A 25,509-nucleotide genomic window follows, 5' to 3' on the forward strand; every position below is an offset into this window, starting at 1 on the left:
CTGAAGGGACGGGTGCAGACTTGGTGACCCTTGGGGGTCCCTTCCAACTGTATGATTCACAGGAATCCCATCTCACAATCACACCCACCCTTTAGGAGTTACTGCTAGAAAGGAGAGGTCTTATGATGGTTGCTGAAACACAGCAAAAGTTAAATGCAGAAAAAACAGCCTTGGAGTTTTCAAAGCCATTCACTCCTGTCTCCTGCCACATCCATTTCACGCTGCGTCATTCACCATGTCACTTACCGATCAATAATGGCGCACATATCAATGCTGACGTTGGCGAAACTTCCCAGCTTTCCTTGTTCTACTGCATGCAAATCCACCAGCTGATCATCGACATGGATAAGCTGCATGCAGCCTTGGAATGAGAGCTGAAGAAAACCTGTATATAAGTAAACAGACAAAAAAAGGGTTGCTGAACAGAAAGTTCAGGGAAAGCGTTTGCATGGACAGCTCATAAGATACATTGTCATTCCTGTGCCAAAGCACATCTCAGTAAAAAATCAAATGGGGGGGAGAGAGATAATAAGGGGCTTTTCAAAAAAGAAATATGATAAAGTGTGAGCTTTGTCTTTGTGGTGTAATTGCCTGTAACCACAAACATGGCTTTTAACTCGAGTTGCAAACAAGCCAGAAACTCAGTGATCTCTATTAAAAATCTATTTTGGAAAATCACAATTTATTGTGTGAAACTCCACAGTGTTGCACCTTGCTGTAAATGCAGGACAATGGCGATGACCACGGATGATGAGACGTTTATTTATGTAATGGAACCCCTTGTGGTTTTATGAAATAAAGCAGAAAGTGCTGCAAAAGAACAGCATGTTCCATGGCCTCATATTTTTATTAGCCTCTTGTCCACTAATCAATAGTTTACAAAAAACTAAAACACTTTGGTTCAGTGCACTCCAGGAAAAAGAGGTGAAGAACCAGTTTCACACGCTCTAAGGAGGCCTGCTCTTATTGACTTGGAATGGAGACGGTGCTGGCTGATCTATAAATAAATGAAGATGGGGCACTGGCTCAATCCACCCCCCAGCTTTCCTGCAGGTGCCCCACTGAAATGGGCAGTAGCACAGCTCCCATCCAGAGGGTCTGCAAAGGAGCACTCCCTAGTAGGAGGTTGTCACCCAACCCTAGAAAAATGGGATTGCCCCATTTTTGGACAAAAGTGCCCCCTGTCCCTTTTGGACTTCAAACAGGATGCCTTGCCCCCCCCCCCCATATCTGAGCTCAACTGGCCCAAAATGGTGGCTGCATCACTGCAGCCCAGCACAAGTGACAATAGAGAGAAAGGGGAAGGAGCAACCACCTCTCCCTCGCCCCCTCCTTCCTTCCCTCTCACTGGTGCTCCTTCTCAGCCACCGCCTGCCAGTCAAGCATGGCACACAGTTGACACAACTTGGCCCTCTCCACCACCCCAACCTGGCCTCTCCTCCTCCCTGCTCATCTCTTCTGATGCCAGCATGGGGAACCAGCCCCTGGCGTGTCACGAGTGTGTGTGTGACCCCCAGTCCCAACCCCTAACCTGTCCTTGCCTGACCTATCCTGTATTTTGTCCTGCTTGACCAAAGGTGGCAACCCTACCTAGTAAAGAACCCCCTCCCCCCGTCACTATTTGTCCGTTGGGCATTAGGATTTGCTATCCTTAAAAAAGTATTTGGGGAAAGACAAATGACTTGCATGCAAAAAATAAAATACAGCCTAATAAATATATCATAATAGGAACAACTTTCATTTTAATCTAAAATGGCACTATAACTTGAGCACTCTGTGGTCCACATAACAGCTTTTATGAAGAGACTGGAAGCACTTGGTAATTGTTCATTTACATCTCAAACACTCTTTGGGTTGAAGGTACTTCCTGTGGTTTGAGACTGCTCCTACTTACCATTTTTATGCAATGTCTCATTTGAAAATTGCTTTCTAATTTTATTCCATTTGTTCTCTCAGTACTGTAAGTTGGATGCACACTTTACCAGGCTTAGAGTAGGCCTATTGAAATCAATGGCACCAATTAGGCACTGTAACTCTTTTTTCTAGTTTGATGTGTATTTGCACATGATCGAACCAGGGCAAGCAATTTGTTGGGGGGGGGCACACCCTTTCCCCCACCCTCCCCACACCATCCATGGCGAGGTCCTTTAATGCCACGTGAAACTCAAAGCAGAAGGACAGAGGAGGAGGAGGGGTAACTTTATGGGAGCGACAGGGGTGGCATATTGGAAAATGCAGGGAAGAAAAAAATGATCAACGTATAGTAAGTTTCCCCCCCTTTTTTAAGACTACATTTCTGGTGTTTTTCTCTCCAGGGAGAATTTATTTGCTTTGGAGTATGTGAATGTACACTTGGAGAATAGTTGAGAGAGGAGAGAAACAAAGAGACTCCCTCTCCCCTAAAGGAACTGCGGAAATCGCCTTTAAGGTTAGCTCAGAACTGGGTACATGGACGCCAGAGGCCGGCCGGGCCTGCTTCTCCCTTTCCTCTCCTAGGCAACCGGCAGCTGCCATTCCGGGACCTTTGTGTTGGCCTGACAGTTCTGGAAGCGTGGTCTGCTCCCATGGCAACCACGGATGCAAACGGCATCAGGCTAGGAGAGAGAGCGAGAGAGCGAGAGAGCGCATAGAGCGGTGCTCCCCACTTGCCCTGCTCCCACAGCAGCATGGCATCCGCCAAGGAGAAGACAGGGGCAAACAGCAATGTCATCACACGCGAGCAGCTACTGAAAGAGGAAGAGGTAGGTCCTTGGGCTGTGGCCAGAAATAGAGGGCGAGGCAGCCTAGGTGGCTTCTAGAATATGTACAGGAGAGCACTCCTCAACTTTCAGGCCGATATTGCAAATATGGAGGAGCCCAGAACATGGACCTGTGGCAGTGAGTTCCACAGATTAATAAGTTCCATCTAAGTCCAAGGCTGAATACTTTATGGGAAAACTGTAAAAAACTTTCCTCTTTGGCCTTCTAATTCAGCTGTCAGGATTAAGCAGATTTTAATATAATTGTATGTTTTGTCTTTATTGCACATATTTTTAAAATAGTTATTAACTGCCCTGAGTTATTGGGAAATGCCAGGTTAAAAATGAGCTAAGTTTGATGGTTCGTGAATATTAAACGTGTCTAAAACACGACTGGAATTTTATTGTTTTTAACAAACAATATTGAAACAACTTCATTTGAAATCCCCACAAATATGTGCAATCCTATGCATGTCAATTCAAAAGTACAGTAACTTGTCCCAGGGAATTAAATGAAATTTACACCCATGCCAGTGTGTATTGGAATGTGGCCTTTCACTCTCAAAATGGATCCTGGATTTCGCTTCATCTAGAATTCAATAGCAACTCTTGTATGTCTGAACGTTTCTCCTGAGAACCTTCCTTTAACATTCTTCAGAATAGTTATAGAATTTTTGCCCGATCAGAACCTGATTTTCCTCACATTTGCCTTTGCCAACTGTTTTGTCAGCTGTGGGTGGCTACGGACCATGTGCGACCCACACTTTATTTTCTTACATTTATATTTCACCTCCCCCCCCCCCACCATTGTACCCAAGCTGGCATAAATGTCTTTGCAGGATATCTCCCATCCAGGCACTGATAAGAGCTGTTTATCTGTTTAGCACCAATATGACGATGGTCTCCTGTGCCGAACCCTGTCAACGTCTAACGACATGATAAGAATAGCTAGTTAGCCAGTTGACTGACCCTGTGGTGAGACATATTGGACTACATTCCCACAAGCAATAGCGAATACAGGATAGTGGAGATCTAGGAAAATATTTCTCATCACGGGAGGAGATTCTCCAGAGCACAGGCTCCCCATGTGGTTTGCATATCTCCTGCATTACGTTTGCAAATGCTGACAAACAGTCGGCTGCCAGCGTCCTTTGGGTGGCATGAGAAAGTGCTTCTGTTTCTCCCATTAGGAACAGGGTACAAGCTTGGATTTTTGCCAGGGCTGCAGCTATCAGGGGGCTAGCTGGGGTCTCAGCCCCGGGTGAAGTCTCTAGAGGGGAGCCACTGAAGCTCCCAGCTTGTGGGGGGCTTCCTCCAACCGCAGCCCCTCCTTGCAGCTCTGGAGTCTAAAAGTGTCCTTTGGTGTCGTAGTCCTGTGCTGCTCAGCCTCGACAGAGCTCAGTGGCAGGAGAGGCCAGCCAACCAGCCAAATGAATGTACTTTATTCGGTCACAGACCAGCATAAAACAAGATATTTGCATTTATAAAAAAAACAATGTAAAAACAATGTAAAAAATATAAACCATGTCCTTAAAATCATTGATTAAACATAAATATAACTAATAAAATTTAGACTCGGGTATCAGTTCTATGAGATAGGCTACTAAAATATAGATCCAACAATATTTTAGGCCACTATTTAAAGTTGATTTACATCACAGACCATCTTTCGACGTATATCTATCAAGGCTGCACAGAATCTGGCGACAGCGTAAGTGATTTCTGGGCTTTCATTCTGGGCTTTTCATGGTTGGCAGCCAACCAGCCAAGTCTCAGGGGGTCCTTGCCTGGAGGCAGAGTCCATATACAAGGTCCAGTCCTGTCCTGAGGTCAGGGGCATCTCAGTTCACATAGTCGGACTATCCGGGGGTCAAGAAAGCCGAGCGCCCAAAGTAACGAGAAGCAAGAAGCAGCAAGGTCTGGCCAGGCAAACATTCTTTCCAGCAACTGACCGAGGCTGGAAACCCTGCTGAAGAAAGCTGGAGCCAGCTGGTTCACATCAGGAGCAAGAAGCCTGATCAGAGTGGAGTCACTCTGCCTTTTGATCCTTCAGGCTGCTGCTCAGCAGGTGAAGCCAATTCCTGGCCCATGGCATTCGGCACCACAGAGTCTTTGGTAGGGTGGATCTTTTGCTGCTGGGCATCGGAAGGATGCTAATTTGCAAAGGGAAGCAGGAAAACCTGGAAACAATCCTCCTTCCCCTTTCCTCCTGCCTGTTTTTGGAACTGTGTGCAAAGGAGAAATCCTGGAGAAGGTTGATCTCCAAGCAAAGTTGAAAAATGGAAGTTTTGTTGCTTTCTTCTTTTGTTTCAGAGATCAATTAAAAGTGGTGAAGAGATCAGAACACCACCTCCTGGCCCTTTCGGGGGGAACAGAAGCTTTTCTCATGCTTAAAGAATTTAAATGTCAAGTTCACAAGATGAGCACTTTGGAGTATTGCTTGCTTATGTGTTCTCAGCACTTTGTATTTATCCCTTCCTGTAATTTGGAAGGAAAATGTAGCTAATCCACTTTAAATTCTTTAATTGCAATGGTTCAGCAGCCGGAAATTTTTTAATGAAACTTGTGGAGTATATTATTATTATTATTATTATTATTATTATTATTATTATTATTTAGAGCCTTAAACTGGAAGCCTTACTACTCAGAAGTAAGTCCCACTGTCTTTATGCCCTTTATGAACAAATGTGTTGAGTTGTGTGTGTGTGTGTGTGTGTGTGTGAGAGAGAGAGAGACTAGGTCTTCACCCTGGGTGACAGAAAGCCTAGTTTCAGCCCTGCTTTTGATTTGCACTAACTATCTTTCATTGCATTTCAGATGTTAGCAAAAGCTCAAGCATATGCTAAATTGCTCCGAAGGTAAATTGATTTTGAAATCCTGTTTTATAACTGTGGACTTTAGTGGCTAAAAGCCTTTTTTCAGTAAAGAACAATGACACAGGCTGCCTCCAGGGTGGCAAAGCTTTTGACACCCAGCTGAAAATGCAGCTAGGCAAAAACTCACAAATTGATGATAAACACCAAAACCTTCCATACCCAACGGCCAGATTAAAGCCAGTCTCTGTGCTGGGTCTGAAAGCCACATCAGATGTTGGCTGTGGCCAGCAGATAAGAGCCATTACTTTGCTCTGGATGGCAAAGCATAACCAGCATCTGTGTGATTCCTATGGGTGCTCACTATATTGCATTAAGCTATGAACTAAAGGGCTAAAAAAAATCACATAATTGTATGTTTATGTGAAACATTTCTATACCACCCTTCATGGGTAATAATACTACAGAAGCTCACAATAATACCAATACATTTCTCCCAAAAACAACATGTTAAACTACAACAAAACATAAAAATCACGTTGAATCCAAACCATTCTTCCAAAATCTTTGTTCATTTCATGCTCCACTTTCTGCATTTTGTCATATGGTTCATTCCTACAGTGGTTCCTGGTTTGAGGATTGCAGGAATGGGGCTCACACATCTACGCATGTTTATTTGCACATATGCTGGAGGGATGTATGTGTAGTTAGTCCCACCCCCTTTAAAAACCTCTGGCTGCATTAACACACAACACTAAGCTAAGCACAAGGAGGCTACACAAAGCCACAGGCTTGCAAACTTCTCCCTCTCACACCCCATCCTCCCTTGCAGTCAAGAGGAAGACTTCACCAAAGGTTCGTTTTCCATTATTCTTGCCATGTTGTTACATTAGAACCAGGAATCACAGTTTCAAAGAAAAAAACCTGGTCAGCTCCAAAACATGTTTGCATGTTTCACTAACCAAAGTTTGTTTTATACCACAAACCATGATTTGCACTTAGGGACAAGTGAAGAGGCCTCGCCCGCCCGTTTTTGGAAAGGAAGCAGCAGGGCTCCAGGATCTTGTCAGAGCATCACACCTCCTTCCCTAAGATGGGCAAATGCTTCTTGGGCTGTGGGAAGAAGGCAGGATGCCCTGACGGGGTGCAAGAGTCCTCTCGCCTTCTCCCCCCCCCCCAGGGTGGTGGTACGTACTGTTGCATACCGCCAGAAAAAGCCCTGCTTAAAATGCAGTACTGCATTTAAAGTAACATGTAGCTTGGCCCTTAAAAAGAAGTTTGGAGATGTCTTCGTTCTGCAATTAATGCAACAGCAATGGCTGATTTGTGCTGCTCACACAACTTGTCCTGCCTCTGCTTGTGCAGCTGGGAGCGCGGGAAGGCAATGGCCCTGGAGCTGGCAAAACAAGAAGACAGGTGTCTGGAAAGGGCCAGAAAGAGGGAGCAGGCAGAAATGAAAGAGGAGGTGTACCACGCTAATAAACAACTGAAGATGGTAAAGTATGAAGACAACTCCCCCCCCCCTTTTCAGTTTTCAGGCAGGTGCAGCAAGGAGGAAATCCTCTCAGTCCAAACAAGAGGACCGCTTGTTTTCTGAGGCTTGATTCCTACTTTTCATGGGGAGAAAACAACCTTCAGACATATACAATTGCATGTGATAAATAATGTTATCAATATAGTGAAGGCCTCGCTCATACCATAAGGGCATCAGGGTGAAAGCTTGGAAGAGAGGAATGCTTTGCATTTCACTGGTAACTTGCTTTCAGAACAGGGACACGATGCAGTAATTAAATCTCTAGTCCCTGCAGAATCCAAGTTACAAGGCAAAATGTGCAGGCACTATCCTGCTCATTAGTTTTGTGAACACTCCTTTCAGTGTTTGCTTCTTTGTAACAATGCCAGCACAAAGCTCCTCACTTGCATGCTAGATCCGACCTTATACTGTACACAACACTATTGTTTCATATAAAATGGAACTGATTTGCAGAAAAGACTTTATGACCTGAAAAAAGAGACAATGCACATACTTTGGTAAACTCAGAAAATCTTTAATAAAAATTATTTATTAAAAACTTCCACAAATAAAGGTGACTGAGAGGCATTCAGAGGGGGAAGGAAGATCTCCCTCCTCTGAAGGGAAATGGAATATTAGAAAGTAAGATAAAAGGTCAATATTTATTATTATCTCAATGAATGAATAAATAAACTGGGAATGGAAAGGAAGGAATTAAGGGAAGAAAGTTGTTGCAAGAGGAAGAATGAATGTAAAAGGGCTGTGGAAGTCTCGTCCACACCAGGTCAACCAGATTGTACCTGATGCAACTCCTTGGATGGAGCTCATTATTGGCATCCATAGTAGCAAGCAGTAATACTGAGTGCAGCCCTTCTTGAAATAGAAAAGAAAGAGCAGAGGAGGAGTTGTTAATGGTTTTTCCATGTCCTGCAGGTTCGGCGAGCAGCTTTACGTCATCGCCTAAGTTTTGAGCATCTGCAGTACCAACTGGAATTGAACCACTTGGGCAAGTCATTCTTCACAGAGCGGCTGTGAGCACTTCTCTCAGACAAGTCCAGACCATTATATGCTGGTGCTTTTTCATACTGCGGAGAGATTCTTCTTTCAATGTTTAAGAATCAAATGCAAGCAGTGAAAGGAAGGATTAAACAGTTTTTGTTTGAATGGTTTGGTAGACACTGGAAGTTGCACATTTTGTTTCTGACAGAGGGCAACTCAACTATACATCAGATTGGACTCTTGTCTAAGCACAAACAATGCAATGGGTGAATTTGCTTGCCTGTTCTGAGTGTTTGAAAATGAGCAGCACTTTTAGGTTGACTTATAAATCCTCACCACAACTTCTAAAATAGAATCTATGTTACAATCTAACTTTCCCCCCTTTGTCTGACACAGGAAAAGGAAAAGGCAAGATGCAAAAATAATTTCACAATTTGCAGCAATTTATTAAAAAAAAAACACTAATTTTTGTTTCATTGAAAATTGGTAATGATTAATTGCAGGACATTTTTAAACCATCCAGAAAATGCAAATTCTACATATTTTGATTATTGCAGGTATTACGGTGCCAATAAATTAGAATTAGTGCTTTGCAGGCAGTCTTGAAGGCACAGATTCTGTTCCTTCATCCAGTACCAGACTGTATGGGAAAATATTAGAAACAGCATAACATGTTTTATGCTGTTCTATATGGTGTGGTTGCAAAGCTCAGATAAGACTACTTTTCACCCTGCAGCAAGGTGAATTCTTTATACCTTGGCAATTTGTATTTCAATCATAAATGTATTTACATAGCTTCACTCCATTTCTGGGCAGTGTCAATACTTGTAAAGATATCCCACCTTTCCTCCAAGGTAGCTCCTTTTTATCTTCACAACAACCCTGTGAAGTAGGTTAGGCTGAGAGATAGTGACTGGCCCAAGATCACCCAGTTGGCCTCATGGCTGAGTGGGGATTTGAACCCTGGTCTCTCCCAGGTCCTACTAACACTCTAACCACAAGAGGGACCTGTGGTTTGAAGCTATACCAGGCCAACGCATAATTGTCCAGCCAGCCTGCATAACCTGGCCATGATGAAGTTTGCCAGGCTTCTGTATGTGCTTCTGGCTCTGTTCCTTCAACCCCTTCCATCTAATGTTTTCCACATAGAGAAAGAAGACAGATTATTCACACACACACACACACGATCTGCCCTGTTTATCAGAGTTCTCCGCCTGGGTGGAAAAAGCAAATAAGAATGAGAATTATTTAATTGGCTCCAATAATTGCTTGCAATTCCTTTGCCATTTTCAGCAGATGTAATAGAAGATAACACAGCAGAAAGCCAGATAATGATTAAATTGCAGCGTATGTTTACAGTCCGCATTCTGCGTAATAGATTCTACAGAAGGCTTTCTCTTTCATAACAAAGGATCCAAGATAATGCTTGTCATATTTTCAAAATAGCAGGGCCTCCCTCCACAGCCTCACGTGTACCATATGGGACTATAAGAGGCAATTTTGCTCAGAAGAGCTATGAAAGTGGAGCATGAACTAGCACAAGTCAGAGGTGCCATAGGCAGAAAACATTATTGTCCACTGCAGACAGTGATTACTCTTGCCCAACAGCTGAGCTTCTCTGCTGTGTGTCTGCATAGCAAATCTAAACTTCGGGAAATGTTATCCATCCAAACCAGCCTTGTGGACCAGCCAGAACCCATGGCCAACATCACACACTTAGATTTCAGACAGAGATGGCAAGGAATTTTGGAAGGGAAGGGGACAAACATCCCTGAGCCATTAGGAGCTGAACCATTTCATCGCAATTCATGATGGCTCCCCAACATTCTGCTCATCTGCCCATCTCACCTTCCTTTCCCAAACATACAAATAGTTATGAGCCAGGGGTTGACAAATGGAGTTGGTGGATATAAGAGTAAACTGTTGGGCATGCTGACCACCAGTAATGTGTGGCTTTCACCCAAGAAACCCCATTTAGGGTGAGGAAATGACAGGAGAATATGGTGAGAAAATCACAAGAGAATACATAAAATTTGGCTTATGGCAAGCAGAAAAAGGCACCCCCACTGCTCCACAATCCCAATCCCCCAGCTGCTGTTTACAGCACCAAATATGTGCATGTTAATTGAATTCACACAATATCAAAGAGTGCTTATGACACTCTGAATATCTGCATGCATCAAGAAATACTTAGAGCATTTTGAATGATATGGGAGCGGTTCTTGATTGCTAGGCCCAGATAATTATAGCATTTCAACCTTTTTTCTTCTTCGAAGCCTGCCTGGAGAACCAGGAGCCAAGGAAGGTTAGCATTTGGTTGGATGATGACAAATTAAGAAGGAAATTTAAAAACAATCCCTTAGGGATTGTGATGCAGTTCCCTCACCTCATTCTTATTTAAGGAAGAAGGAAGCATATTTTACAACGGTCTGAGCTGGCCCTGGCCCTTGAGAGGGTGGAGCCTGGGAGCTGCAGAAGAGATGCTCCTGCTCTGTTTGGTGTTTCAGGACAGACGGAGGCACAGGTAAGTATGGTGGCCAAAGAAAAGGGGGAAAGCCTTTTGGTGGTGACTTCATGTCTTTGGAATGACCTTCCACCTGCAGTACAACTTCTTTGAGACAAGTAAAAACCCACATCTCTTTTAAAGGCTGATCAGGCTAACTCATTTTCATTATTTATATAACTTATTAGAATTATTGTAATATTTGTGTTCATTATGATTTTCAACTTTTTTTAAAAAAAAAATTACCTTATTTCTGTTAACCCTCTGACCATATTTGAGAATTATCTTTGTAGATTCAAAAACATAAAAAAGGTCTTGCCTTATATGTTGACAGGAGGAGAGATTCCCTGGGTTTCTCTTCCTGGGGTTAGAGGCCACCATGGACATCACCCTCTAGGAGCCTGGGGGGGGGGTCCTGCCCCTTTCCTGCTGCTCCCACCAGGGCAGTTTCACCAGCGCCCCTTAGTCAGGGTCCCATTGGTTGACCTCCTCTCCCTTGCAGAGGAAGTGCAAAGGGCTTTATTATTATTATTATGGGGGACACACTAGGCATCTTGTCCCCATCGCCTGGCCAATGGCCGGTCAGGGTGGCAGGGCAGTGCTGCACTTAATAATAATAATAATAATAATAATAATAATAATAATAAATTTTTATTTATACCCCGCCCTTCCCCGCCAAAACCGGGCTTGGGGCGGCTAATACCAATAAAATCACAACAAAACATAAAAACAATTCATTCAAATACAGATTAAATTACAATTTAAAATTCCATTTAGACTGCAGCTTCATTTTAAATGGCGCACCAATCACACAATAAAAGAATGCAGCATCAGGGTTAAGCTGAAACCACCCCAAAGGCCAGGTGGAACAGCTCCGTCTTACAGGCCCTGCAGAAAGATACCAAATCCCACAGGGCCCTGGTCTCTTGTGACAGACTGTTCCACCAAATCAGGGCCAGTACTGAGAAAGTCCTGGCCCTAGTTGAGGCCAACCTAACATCCTTATGGCTCGGGACCTCCAAAAAGTTATTATTTGAGGACCTTAAGGTCCTCCGCAGGGCATACCAGGAGAGGCGGTCCCTTAGATTCGAGGGTCCTAAGCTGCATAGGGCTTTAAAGGTCAAAACCAGCACCTTGAACCTGACCCTGTACTCCACCGGGAGCCAGTGCAGCTGGTAAAGCACTGGATGAATGTGGTCCCCCGGCAAAGACACCGTGAGGAGCCTCGCCGCGGCATTTTGCACCCGCTGGAGTTTCTGGGGCAGCCTCAGGGGCAGCCCCGCGTAGAGCGAGTTACAATAATCAAGTCTGGAGGTGACCGTCGCATGGATCACTGTGGCCAGATCAGGGCGAGAGAGGTAGGGACTGATTGCATCGTCCCTCCAACTTTAACCTGCAATTCCCTTTAAGTAAAATCCATAGGAGTTGTGTGGGGCAATTGTCAAAACACCGCCCACATTTTAAAAACCACTCATCCCTCTTTACTTCCTCATCGAAACCATTCAGGACACAAATACTGCGCAGTCTATCAAAGGGAGAGAGGGGGAATATTATGTTGTCTCCAATTCCTAAATGCCAGATAACGTTTCAAGTATCTGAACAAGCAGCAGTTCTTAAAAGTGCACCTGCTTTGTCTGCTTCCCTGATTTATTCACAGACTTCATTGGCTTTATTGGGAAATGAAAAGGAGTTATCGCTTCACTTTGAATTTTGCTTGATGCGTTTCCCACTGTTGCTTTATTTAAATATAACCACTTGAACAGCTATTTTAGGAAAGGCAGCATTATTTGCATTATATGGCAAATTATTTTAGCCTTTGGAACTGCTGTGATCATTGCTGTTCTAGCTCTTAAAATTTCATCTGGCTTCTGCATTTGTTAACAAGTACACACAGAATGACAGTTAAACTGATGGGTGAGGACCAGGTAATGTTGCCAGACAGCAATTCAGGGGAGGAATCTCCATTTTTTTAAAGGACCCTACCGTCTGCTTTGGAAGTGCATGCTCCATACCCTCCAAAATAGGGGCCTTTCTCACTCCTCACCCTGACTTTCCTTGACCCCGCAGTTTTTGTTGTCTCCCTCCGCAGAGCACTTCCTAAAGAAGGACAAGTGCCACCACAACTACACCAACGGGACACAGCACACACACCCTCCCTCAATGGGCCTCAGTGGCTGCAGTCTCTCCTCTTCCTCACCCGTTCTCCAGCAGCCACTACCAGCTTCCCAGGGGAAGAAGCCTGGAGAGGCCCTGGAGAGGCAACGAGATGCTCCCCCGCAACCATAGCTGCAACCCCCACTCAGAATAAGCACCAGCCCATCCTCCTCCCTGAGCTTGGCATTGGCGGCACTGGCGGAAGAAATGGGGACATTTCAGGATCAAATCAGAAGCCGGGATGGCTGTTGAAATTCCAGGACTGTCTCTGAAAAATTGGGGCACTTGGAGGGTATGCATGCTCTGTGTCCAACATTGCCCACTGAGCGCCACGGACGGTGTGTCCTGGTTTGCCACTTGCACCGGCTCTGCCAGAGAAGCACTGCTAAAATACAAACACAACACGCTGGCTAATAACTGTTTTGTTCAGTCATTCAGTTGTGTCTGACTCTTCGTGACCCCATGGACCAGGGCACGCCTATCTTTCACTGCCTCCCGCAGTTTGGCCAAACTCATGTTAGTAGCTTCGAGAACACTGTCCAACCATCTCATCCTCTGTCGTCCGCTTCTCCTTGTGCCCTCCATCCTTCCCAACATCAGGGTCTTTTCTCTTCTTGTGAGGTGGCCAAAGTACTGGAGCCTCAACTTCAGGATCTGTCCTTCCAGTGAGCACTCAGGGCTGATTTATTTAAGGATGGATAAGTTTGATCTGTTTGATCTGTTAGTGAATAACTGTTATTGAATATATAATTGGTTATGATGTCATTCAAAATATACGAATAAGCCACTTCAAAATGATGTATATATCATATAACACATCTCACAAAATATACAAGTAACTACAAGTTTTTATATGTATCAGAGTCAAACAAAGACTCAAACAAATCAATGAATAGTGAGGAACTTAAAGGAACAGTATGTCAATTCTGGCATCACAATGCAAAGACAGACTTAAAATACTAAATCTGTATCCGAATGGTGATGTGTGATTTTAAGTCTGTCACTTTATGGGTAGCATTGATGTACTGTTCCTTTAAGTTTCTTTACATTGTCTGCAATAATTGTTATTTTGAGACACCTGCGGTCAACTTTATATGTCCTATGCATCTGTATTGTAAGCATCAGCAGCTACACTATCCAGTGAGCACTGATCCACTAGCATGATCCACACTAGTGTGACTATTTCATTGATAATTATTCAGTATGTACCTCTTTATATATTTTGTTCTACTGTATAAGTTACATGCAGGTTGCTCAGTTTTGTTGCCATTCATTGCTTGCAATGCCTTATATTCCATTTCCAGCTGATGAAGACTTTATTCCGAAACAGCTGAACTATTCCGGATATACTGTCCTTTTGAGACTTCAGACAGACGTCTTCCTTTGAGACTTTTGTGAGACGTCTTCCTTTGAGAGACGGCTTGGCGTTCCTCGCTATTCATTGATTTGATTGATTCTTTGTTTGACTCTGATACACATAAAAACTTGTAGTTACTTGTATATTTTGTGAGATGTGTTGTATGATATAGACATCATTTTGAAGTGGCTTATTCGTATATTTTGAATGACATCATAACCGAGTATATATTCACTAACAGTTATTAGCCACATAGCTGTCAACCTTCCCTTTTTTGCAGTGGGAAACGGCGCTGCAATAAGGGAATTTCCCGCAAAAAAAGGAAAAGTTGACAGCTATGATTAGCCAGCATGTTGCGTTTGCATTTTTGTAGATTGTTACATTTTGCAACACAGGGGTTTGTGTTTGTTCAGAGAAGCACTGCTGTCAATTTCCAGTGAGATCTCACCCATAGGTGAGACTTCATGGAGAATTGGTGCTGGCTTCTGAAGCCAGCGGCAGGGCACCAGCTTGGCGGCTTCCCTCCACTGCATGGATGAGTCAGGCCTCCTGAGCACTAATCAAGGAGAAGTAGAATGGGGCAAAGGACAGCCCCCGTTTCCCCTGCTCAGATCAGCCCCATGCACTGAGGAATTCAGTGTCCTGCACTGACACAATTTTTTTTTTGTCACAAACACTAGATTGTCTTTGCTCAAATCAGCAGGCACAATCCCAATGATGGACACGCACACACCATCCTGATGTGATTATCTCAGTGCCTTCAGAAGTGATGGGCTCTTTTTACTAGAGATATTTCAGCTGAGGCTGGACAAGCACTGTCAGGGATGCTGTAGTTGCATCTTGCCTTGAGCACTGGGGTGAACCAGATAATTCCCAATGTCCCTTCCAGTTAGGAAAGTAGCACAACACAATACAACAAAATTATGTGCTAGATAGACAGAACCTATGAAAGAGCACAGAATGTCTGTGTGTCAGAGTTTCCAGATTTACCATGTTATAGATATTACTAAGTAAAATGTGGCCCACAGAGACTTGAGATAGGCTTTTAAGTACTGTAATAATTTCTAAAAGTAACTCAGTGATGTATGTATAAGGAACAGCGTGAGCTGAATGGCTAATGTGCATAAGAACCAGCCATTCTGCACATTCCCCACTCCTCGTAGGGAAGATGCACATAACCTGTCCATGAAGAGGGAACTGCTCTTTTTCTGGCTGACATACATCCTCTCTAAGAGGCCTTGAGGAATGTGTGCCTCTCAACAAGATTTTGTACATTCTCTGGGCAATATGCATAATCTCAGACAGGCTTTGGGGAATGTACATATCTCAGTTGCACTTCATACATTCTCAGCCAATATGCATACTATCCAACTAACTCCATAGGTCTGAATCCTATGGATTGCAGGACTGAAACACAGGATTGCAGCTACTCTCTGAAGGGCCGAATTGCATCTCAAAATCTGCATTAAGCCCACAACTTCTGCCAGAATGCAAAGCATCCTTTAGCTTTAATTAAAACCTTTCTTTATAATGAGCTAAGCTCAGCCAAATGGCTAGGTAAATTCCTTATTAAATTTAAGCAACAATTAAGCATATCTGCCATACTTTCTATTCTAGAATTATATGAAACTCAAGTGCATATTTCTTTCCTTTTCATTGTTTTATTTTCCTTGAATAAGCATGCTGTTGGGACGGGCTGCAGGCTAGGTTCTTTGTTTTAATTGTACCTTGTTACACTTGAATACAATCATTTTTATTGCTTGCTGCAGATGTTTCTCAAATTAGCACAGGACACTGAACCCACTATCTTTTGCAGAAGGAAATTGTTCACTTCTGCTTATTAACCCAAATTAGTCTTGAATGTCACTATATGGTAATACTCAGTCTGGCAGTCACATGCATATATATATAAGTTGTCCTTTCTTTGCGGTAGCTTCTCTGCTGAATTCACCCAGGAAGATTCTGCTCCTGTGGGGGAGATACTGCTAATTCCCTCTCCCCACACCTTCCAAATTGTGACTCCACTGGACATCAGTCCCAGCTGTTTGGGTTTACTTAGCTACCTTTTAAGTTGATTCTTCCCTCCTTTCAACTCCTTTCAACTCCTAGGGTAAATATCTATGAAGAAAAGAGTAAAAAAAAGATCTAACTGAACAGAAATAAATAAAGAAAATGTCCAACATTTCTGGCTTCCATGTATGCTTGCCTTAGGATCTCCTCCAGATTTCTCATACCCTCCAACATTTCTCAGATGAAAATAGGTACATTTTAATCTGAGGAATGTTGGAGGTTATGTGTTGTGTATCCAGTGCCAACTCTACATGGAGTAATCCCATTAAAATTAATGGACATGACTAATTTATGCCCATTAATTTCAATGGAACTACCGTGAGTATAATTAGTTGGATAAAATCAATTGTCTTTAAGGAATCACAATGTTATTTGTTCTCTTTTCCTCCAGACTAGTTATGTTGCTCTGAGATCCCCCCCACTCCCAATAATTATTAGATGGTTCTGAAACAGGGAAATGTAGGCTGCTCCCAGACTTTCTATTTTGCTGGTGGGATTCAATCACATACTGACAAATTAAAGTTGCACAGTTAAAGTTTGCATAACAAACAAAAAAGGGGGGGTGCCTTCTATACTTTCATCCATCATTTATAAAGATGTTGTAGAACACAGGGTCCACAGCATTCCCATGATCTATTGAGCTTGTAACACTTTAAAAAAGAAAGAAATTAGATCTGTCTGGCATGACTCTTTTTTTCTTTTTGAGAAATACCGGTAAGAGTCTTGCTGGCTCTTATTAATCACAGCATCCTTTTCTAAGTGCTCACAGACCAACCTTTTAATTATCCGTTCTAGGACCTTTCCTAATATCGATGTCAAGCTGACCCATTGGTAGTTATCTGGGTCTTCTCTCTCTCTCTCTCTCTCTCTCTCCTTTTTGAAGATGGGGACATTTGCCTGCCTCCAGTCTGTAGGGACCTCACCTGTTCTCCAAGAATTTGAGGTTAAAGACAGAGGCTTTGAGATTACATCCGTGAGCTCTGTTAGGAGCCTTGGATGCAGCTCATCAGGACCTGAAGTGTCTCTAGGGTTCCCCAGAGTGTTGCAGAATATTCCTATATTTGGCAACACAGATTCAATTTGTTACTTGCTGTCTTTAAAACAAAACTCAAAGTTACAAGGAATATGCACAAAAGTTCAGCCAAGTGTTCCTTTCAAAGTTTCAAGTTTGATGGAAAAGTTCCCAAGTTTAGTGGTTAATAGCCTATTTCTGGGGAAGCTGATGACTCTGAAGGTCATTTCATTAACTGAAATGTCTGCAGGTACAAACCTAAGAATGGACATGTCTTTCAAAGGGAAAGGCATGGCTTGGTGGCCTCAGAGCACTGCAAATTCCAAAGAGCAAAGCTCAGAACTGCTCTTCTTGACCTTGAAACATAGGCATATTCTTTTAATGAATTTAGATGGAAGTTCAGCAAGAAGACAAAGCATATGAATCAGCCTAACTGCCACGGCTGACCTCAGAAGCAACTGAAGTAGGTGGAAGAGAAAGGGAGCCTCTAAAATATGTCCTATGGACACTGTCCTTAATGAGACGTAGAGGGCATCACTCTGACTAACTCCTTATACAGCAGTCCTTGAACCAGCACCTTATCTTCCACAAACATATGCTTCCCTGCCATTATTTCTGAGTATAATAAAAGATTGGGAGTTGGAAGGTTTTTGAATACCATTAATTGAATCTCCAATGTTTTCTTCACAAGTTTCATGCCTTTGAAAAATCTACAGGGCAAAAAAAGAAAGAAAGAAAAGAAATTCTGCAACAGGGAGAAAATTGCAGTTGCAATAACTGTTCCTGGTCATACAATCAAGAGGAGTCTTTCATTCTTACCTCAAATCACACTATAAATCTAGTGGTGCAGCCTTAAAATACAGATGGTGACCATTATAGGCGCATCCAACTGGCATGCGATTGCCAATGTGCACGTGATTTGGACCACAAAGAAGGCAGAATGGGGCAGAACGGGGCAGGGGGCACTGACAGAGAGGCTGGAAACAGGGCCCTGTGCGAAATGGTTGCTGCCTCTATGCAGCTTTAAGGCAGGGTCTCCCAAAGTTTCATTAGTAAAGGATTAATTTCTAAAATGTGACATTCTACCAACTAACCCAATGGGTCCTTGCAGAGGCCTAAAAGGACAATAAAAGTTTAAAAGTATTAATAAAAGGTTAATATCCATCAATAATTTAGTATATGACAAACACCTTAGTTTCTGTTCAAAAGGCAACACCAGCAACCAAAGCCCTTCAGAGGGGAACGAATTTCCTGCACAGCTTCCATCAGCAGGATGCTACTGCTGTGAAGGTCCTGGTCTGATCAGCTCCCTGGCTTAGCATGGTCAAAACCACACTCAGGCAACTGGGACACAAATGCATTGCATTTCACACTGTATCTGAGGTTGAAATCCATCTGTGGCACTCTTGTGGGAAAGGTGGTGATCTTTGACTTATGCCAATATTTGTGACCCACAGGATGCCTTAGTAGAGTTGAATCTGTGCAGCTGGTATGCCGTGTGTCCAGGCTGTTGAATGTGGGTCTCCTGTCATGCCTCCCCCCCATGCTATTGGGCAGAGGAGGATCTTCTTCTCCTCTGCCCAATAAAAGGGTACCACAGGTGGTTGTGGCTCCTTTGGAAAGATCAAGGAGAGAGAAGAGGAAGATATGGCCAGGGCAATGACGAAGAAGCAGCCACAGAGCTGGAAGTGCAGAAGCAAGGAGGCAGCAGCGATGGGCGACAGCCAGGCCTGGGGTGTGGGGCAAGACAGAGGTTGACTTGCTTACTCTCTGCAATCCCCCTATTGCCACTTTGCCTCATTGTTAATGAATGACTTCTACTTGTCTATCAAATAATACAATGTTCAAATCTTGCAAAACAAAGTCCTGTATGTGATAATAGTCTCCCTTCCACAGTAAAAGGCACTAATTCTCCCAAAATGCAAGCACTGTTGCATTTTTAAACTGAAATTCATGAACCTGACATGAATTATAACTTGGAAAACAAACATTAAATCAGGCTGTGTAAATGTCTCCTTCTCTGGCACACAGTCTCCTTTTGTCTTCTCTTTCCTCTACAGCACTAGAGGCATCCCTCACATGGGGGGGGGTTATATTCCAGGCCCCCACATTCCTAAGTGAAATCGTGTAAAGCGGGGAGCATCCCACTTTAATAGGGATGGGGAAGACACCCTGGAAATCGCTGGGGCCATTGCCTGCCCTGTCCTGAGTGCCTGCCTGAGGGGAGCCAATGTGTGTGCCAGGATTAAGGCAAAGAAATGTGCCAGAGCAGCAGAGGTGAGGAAAAGGTGGCCACCTTCCCTCGCTTGGGCAGCCATCCAGAGTGAAGGAAGGCCAGTCTTTTCTTTCCCAGTTCACAGGGACCTGTGTAACATGGTCGCACACAAGTGGCATGCGTGTAAGTCTGGGCTGCCTGTATATAATTCACAGAGATGGAGGTCATTGTCCCAGCCACGTGTGAAGGTCCCTTCCTCATCACACTGTGAAGACTCCTCTGGAAGACCAAGTGGTTGGTGGCTTATGACAATGGTTGCTCATTGTCCCCTGTATGGGGCTGGGGCTAGCATGGGTCATGTAAATCAGTCCCTTTGCAGAACAGGGAGGTTGCTGGTTTCCCTTTGTTTCTGACAGTGGGAGTGAAGCAAAATATTAAGAGCAGGGGTTGGGTTCCAACTGCAATTCTAGGTTTCTAGGAATAGGTAGAGTCTTGCAGTCACATGTCGGGTTACCACTCAGTCAAAAATGTACATTTGATAGCACTGCTGACACTGTATTGCTATTGCAGCTTTCATTATAGATACAGGTATAGATAGATATCACAGAACTCTTAGTATGCTATCTTCACAAACTAATTGGAAGAGTAATAACTTCAATTAGACTCCCTTGCTCCAAATAATAAATCTTAGGTGCAGTTGGCATTTGGCGCTGTGAACTGAAAGATGGTTTGAGCTGGTTTGGATTATCTTTCCTCTCCAATTTTGTAGAAGGAAAGGAATAAAAACAGCTGCAGTAACACAGGGAAAAAATAAAATTGTAAGCAATCTTTAAACGTTGGCTACATCAAGTCTAACTTCACTCAGCAAAAGAGCCAATACAAATTTGTCTACCAATCATAGGATATGTGTTTTCATTATAAGGATCCATTAAGCATTTTGTGAAGGAGTTGAGTAAATAAACTGTTGGTTTTAATAGTAAAATTTAGAACTGAAATTCTAATTCTTATGGCAAACAAGGCGGAGAGCAACTCAGTGTGCATAAAACACAGGTTTCCCCAGTTCACCTATAAAGTGGTGATGGGTGACGAGTTATATAGATGAATATATACTTTTCACAAAAGGAAGCATGTGGGGAATGCAAGCGAAACCAACCCATCTCCTGCCTCACCTTCTGTTACCTCCAAGGGTGCGGACAGGCTGCATAGACGAGTGAAACCAACCACCTGTCTTCTTGATCCTTGCCCATCCTTGCTAATAAAAGCGAGCTGGGAAGGGCTGGGTGATGGGTTCTGCAGGGTGGTGAATGCTTCCTTCTGTGAGGGAACCTTCCCAGACCCACAGAAAGAGGCGGTTATTAAACCGCTTCATAAAAAAAAATCTTTAGACCCGGCCAATATGACCAACTATCGCCCAGTCTCAAATCTTCCATTCTTGGGCAAGGTGATTGAGTGGGTGGTTGCTGAACAACTCCAGGGACATCTGGAAGATGCGGACCATTTAGATCCCTTTCAGTTGGAATTCAGGCCTCATCATGGGAGTGAAACTCCCTTGGTCATGCTGGTCAATGATATCCAGCGGGATAGGGACAAAGGTGAAAGCTATTACATAATTCTGCTGGATCTCTCAGCGGCCTTGTATACCATCAACCATGACATCCTTCTGCACTAACTTCAGCTTCCGGGTCATATGCAAGTGTCCTTAAAATTGAACTTCCATTGACTGAAGTCACTGCAGAACTGGGTGATTTAATAAAAGCCAACAACTGATATAAAGCTTGGGGGGAAATGTAAGAACCACAAGAATCAGGAGGTCTACAGCTTTACTGGATAGTTGCTTTACAGTGGTACCTCGGGTTAAGAACTTAATTCGTTCCGGAGGTCCGTTCTTAACCTGAAACGGTTCTTACCTGAAGCACCACTTTAGCTAAGGGGGCCTGCCGCTGCTGCTGTGCCGCCAGAGCACGATTTTCTGTTCTATCCTGAAGCAAAGTTCTTAACCTGAAGCGTTATTTCTGGGTTAGCGGAGTCTGTAACCTGAAGCGTATGTAACCTGAGGTACCACTGTATTGCGCATGTAAGAAACAGGTAAAGAAAGCAGCTTGTAATCATTTTGCTCTATCAAGGCAGATCTGGAATCTGTACTATCCATGCAGTTACTTCCAATTCTAGTAATTTGGACCTGAGTCACTGTATAACGATCCCCAAGCAGCCACCTACAGAATTCAATTGATTGAAAAGAGAGAGGACAAAGTAATTAGTTCCTTCACTAAAGCCAATTAACCTCTAAATCGAAGCATTTTATCCACACACACCACAATGATCTCATGCACTGAGCGATGAGAAGTTCAGCTGGTTTTGTGCCACTTCATCAGACTCTGTTGGAGGTTAGCCTGCAACCACTGAAAGGCAAATGCATCGTACTTTTGGTTAATTCTACAACAGACCAAGCAGAAAGAGCATAGACAAAATCTGCAGTTGTCTTGATACACAGCCCTCATGACTAGTAGGAAGAGCCACGGCTCTCCAGGTCTTCAGGCCGGCCATTTCTCCCACTGCTACCTGGAGATGCTGCTGGAGGTGAAACCCAGGACCTCCTGCATGCCAGGCCAATGCTCTACCACTGAGCGATGGCCCTTCTCCAAGTAGGTCTAGGTCCCTGACAACCATATCTCCAACATTCCTCAAATGAAATAGGGACATTTCTCACTCACCCCCCCACCCCCAATTTTGTCCCCTACCGCAGTACATTTCCTTTGACAAGAAAGGTGAGTGTAGCCTCTCCTCCTTCTCGCCAGCTTTCCAGCAGCCACCACCACTGCCCAAGACTGGCTGTGGTGGCCGTGGAGAGACAACGGGGTCCCCTCGCAGCCACAGCCGCCACTCCTGCTCCTCCCCAAGCTCACCGCAGTGGCGCTGGTAGGGGAAATAGGGAAATTCCAGGATCAAATCAGAGGTGGGGGCTTTTTGTAATTTCTGAGACTGTCCCTGGAAAATCAGGACCCTTGGAGGGTTTGTGATACTGACACATATCCATGACACCATGTGCGCCGCTCACAGGTCAGCACAATCTTATGCATGTTTTAAGCTCCAATGATTTGAATACAATGTATTCTCTAATAAGTATAGGATTGCAATCTTAATACAGCAACACAGGTGTTTCCACAAAAAGATGTCTGTCATCCCAAAGACACAAACTCAAGAATAAGGGCCACGTCACTGAACTCACTAGGATTGTTTTCCAGTAAACAAACACCGAACTAGGATTTCTTGTATGTTTTAGCAGTTTCAGGTAAACTGTTTAATTTCATTGCTTAACCCTAAGCAGATGGTGACAGCAGTCATGAAATTAAAAGACGCCTGCTTCTTGGGAGAAAAGCAACGACAAACCTAGACAGCATCTTAAAAAGCAGAGACATCACCTTGCTGACAAAGGTCCGTATAGTTAAAGCCATGGTTTTCCCAGTAGTGATGTATGGAAGTGAGAGCTGGACCATAAAGAAGACTGATCACTGAAGAATTTATGCTTTTGAATTATGGTGCTGGAGGAGACTCTTGAGAGTCCCATGGACTGCAAGAAGATCAAACCTATCCATTCTTAAGGAAATCAACCCTGGGTGCTCACTGGAAGGACAGATCCTGAAGCTGAGGCACCAATACTCACCTCATGAGAAGAAATCCCTGGAAAAGACCCTGATGTTGGGAAAGATGGAGGGCACAAGGAGAAGGGGACAACAGAGGACGAGGTGGTTGGACAGTGTTCTCGAAGCTACCAACATGAGTCTGACCAAACTGCGGGAGGCAGTGGAAGACTGGAGTGTCTGGCGTGCTCTGGTCCATGGGGTCACCAAAAGTTGGACACGACTAAACGACTAAAGAACAACAGCAACCCTAAGAAGCTTGTCTTCTCAAAGCATATTTTGTATTTGTATAGTATTTTACAATCTAAACCAGGGCAGAAAGCCCAGTTCTGCTCCTCTCAGACCCTTAGCAACGACCGTGATTGGTCAATTGAAGTCCTAAAGACTCAGCTCCATGTGAGAGCTTCTGTGGTTAGTGTGGAGAAAGTGGTCAGTGTAGAGAGAGAGACAGAGAGGAAAGATTTTATGTTTTGTTTCTTTTTTTTGTAAAGTCTGTAAATAGTAACTTATGGATGCTAGTTGCTTCAATCAATAAATACTGTATATAGTTATCCAGTGAGTTGCTGAGTTCCTGCGTTGAGCTGTCTAGTCAATTTCACAACAGCCAGAAGCTTCCAGAAAAGTCTGCGTCTAACTCTGCGGTGTCCAGGAATACGTTATACTCCTGACACTAAATCTTAAGAGAGAGCTGGGCCTAGTCCTCTATGTGGATGGAGGGTCCATTCTGGGGGTCCCTGAATAGGGCTCTTTTAAAGCAACAGAAACAGTAGAAGCTTCTTATGACTGAAAAACTGCAGACATGCTAAATCTTATCAGCTTGGATCAACTGTTGCATATGCCTAAGCAAGTGAGCTATGGAAGGAAAGCAAAATGAGGTTTGGCCGGACTTGCTCTGTGTTAGAAGACAGGACAAAGCAGAACCATCAAAGAGAGGTGGGTGAAAACTTGCTTTTTTAAAGAACAGTTTTTAGAATTGCTGAGAAACACCTCCCCTGTCCAAGGACTTTTGGCATTCTCTTCCAGCATTTCATTATCCTACATAATGCCATTGCCTGCTCAAAGCTCCCAGGCTCCACAGCTCCAAAGCTCCTGTGGCTGTGGGCTCATCAGATTCACTGTAGCTAATGTGAATAATCCAAGAAACAGGAAAAAGGAGCAGCAAAAGAAAAGGAAGAAGCCAGAAGAAACAGTGGAACTAAAGCAATTTAGGGGAAATGGCCATGTGGTATTGGGGGAAATTCATACATCCTAAGTATTTTTCAGGATTTGTCTTCCAGAAAATCAAAACTGCAAAATATCCTGCACAACTCAGCTGCCAAATTACGTCTGTTTCAAGATTAGTGCAGCCTTCTGATAATCACATTGCCAACTTATCTGATTAAATTCAGCCTATAATTGTTATATATTAATTCATACACTGGGTGTTCAAAATTTTCACAGGGCTTTTTTTAAGCCAAGCTGAACAGAGGCGGAGTGGCTCCAATATCATTGAAGCCCTACAGTGTTCTGTTAAGTTGCTGTCTGGAAACAGATGTGATGATCCTCAAAGCACTTAGAAAGCCCCATTGAGTTCAGCGTGGCTCTGGCATCGCAACTGCATTTGCAATCACAGTCAGAATCCCAGTTTTATGTCCTGACTTTGCCAACCCAAGATGAAAACTTGGCTGGGGTTCTTTTATTTGTGGCGTGTGTGTTTGATGGTGCATTTCACATTTTACGCATGCTAATGGGGACTATTTGCCAAGGTCATTATTTTGCATTCCAGGAGATAGCAAGACCACGCAGGGTAAACTCTCAGGCAGCATGATCAGTGACCCCAGTTATTTAGTGGATCTGAACTACTTTTGTTCTGAAAAGCTTTTCTACAATGTTATCAAGAGACAACTCACATGAATGAATTAACACTTGTTTTCCATTTGATGCACTAAATATGTTTAAAAACAACATTCTATCATGTACAATCCCTCTGATATAATAATCTGTTGCATATATAACACTGACCCAAGTGTCAGGTTGTGGATTTGAGCCTCATTTGCTATCAAACCAGATGGTTCTTTTCGGTTTGCCTTGCCAGAAATTGAGATCTGATTCATTAATTAGGGGGTGGCAAAATGATAACTGTGGATTCATCATATTAGAAACTCAGGGTCAGCCACTGAAACCAGTTGGCAGTAGCCTCAGGATTGACAAATGACAGATTCTGCATAATGCATAATCTTGACTATGAAGTATTTTGACTCAAAACGCAGTGGGCGGGCGCTGTGTAGAGCTGTCCAGGTTTTATTTTCAATTCTGCTAGGTATTGTTGTTGTTGTTCAGTCGTTCAGTCGTGTCCGACTCTTCGTGACCCCATGGACCAGAGCACGCCAGGCACGCCTATCCTTCACTGCCTCTCGCAGTTTGGCCAAACTCGTGTTAGTAGCTTCGAGAACACTGTCCAACCATCTGCTAGGTATACTCCCTCTTTTGCCAGGTATATTATTGCTGCATGCCATTT

General features: G+C 43.6%; 2 protein-coding genes across 2 annotated transcripts in view; one reads left to right on the forward strand and one right to left on the reverse strand.

Moving 5' to 3' along the window:
- CNTNAP2 (contactin associated protein 2) overlaps nucleotides 1-25,509 on the reverse strand; it is a 936,385-nt gene that overhangs the window by 313,487 nt on the left and 597,389 nt on the right. The window contains exon 10 of the mRNA XM_033166345.1: nucleotides 247-385. Coding sequence (XP_033022236.1) covers nucleotides 247-385 — 139 coding nt within the window. The remainder of the gene's footprint in view (nucleotides 1-246; nucleotides 386-25,509) is intronic.
- C12H1orf189 (chromosome 12 C1orf189 homolog) lies at nucleotides 2,619-8,238 on the forward strand. Its single transcript, XM_033166344.1, has 4 exons — nucleotides 2,619-2,741; nucleotides 5,556-5,596; nucleotides 6,917-7,046; nucleotides 7,998-8,238. The coding sequence occupies exons 1-4, from the start codon at nucleotides 2,667-2,669 to the stop codon at nucleotides 8,097-8,099; spliced, it is 348 nt and encodes a 115-aa protein (XP_033022235.1). The 5' UTR covers nucleotides 2,619-2,666; the 3' UTR covers nucleotides 8,100-8,238.

Source organism: Lacerta agilis, chromosome 12, assembly GCF_009819535.1.
Source record: "Lacerta agilis isolate rLacAgi1 chromosome 12, rLacAgi1.pri, whole genome shotgun sequence".
Classification (NCBI taxonomy): Eukaryota; Metazoa; Chordata; class Lepidosauria; order Squamata; family Lacertidae; genus Lacerta; species Lacerta agilis.

Excerpts from the sequence above, each read along its gene's own strand:
- C12H1orf189 (XM_033166344.1), top strand. The coding sequence starts at position 2,667 with ATGGCATCCGCCAAGGAGAAGACAGGGGCAAACAGCAATGTCATCACA. Across the intron at positions 2,742-5,555 it reads AGCTACTGAAAGAGGAAGAG|ATGTTAGCAAAAGCTCAAGC; the intron begins GTAGGTCCTTGG and ends ATTGCATTTCAG. Across the intron at positions 7,047-7,997 it reads CTAATAAACAACTGAAGATG|GTTCGGCGAGCAGCTTTACG; the intron begins GTAAAGTATGAA and ends CATGTCCTGCAG.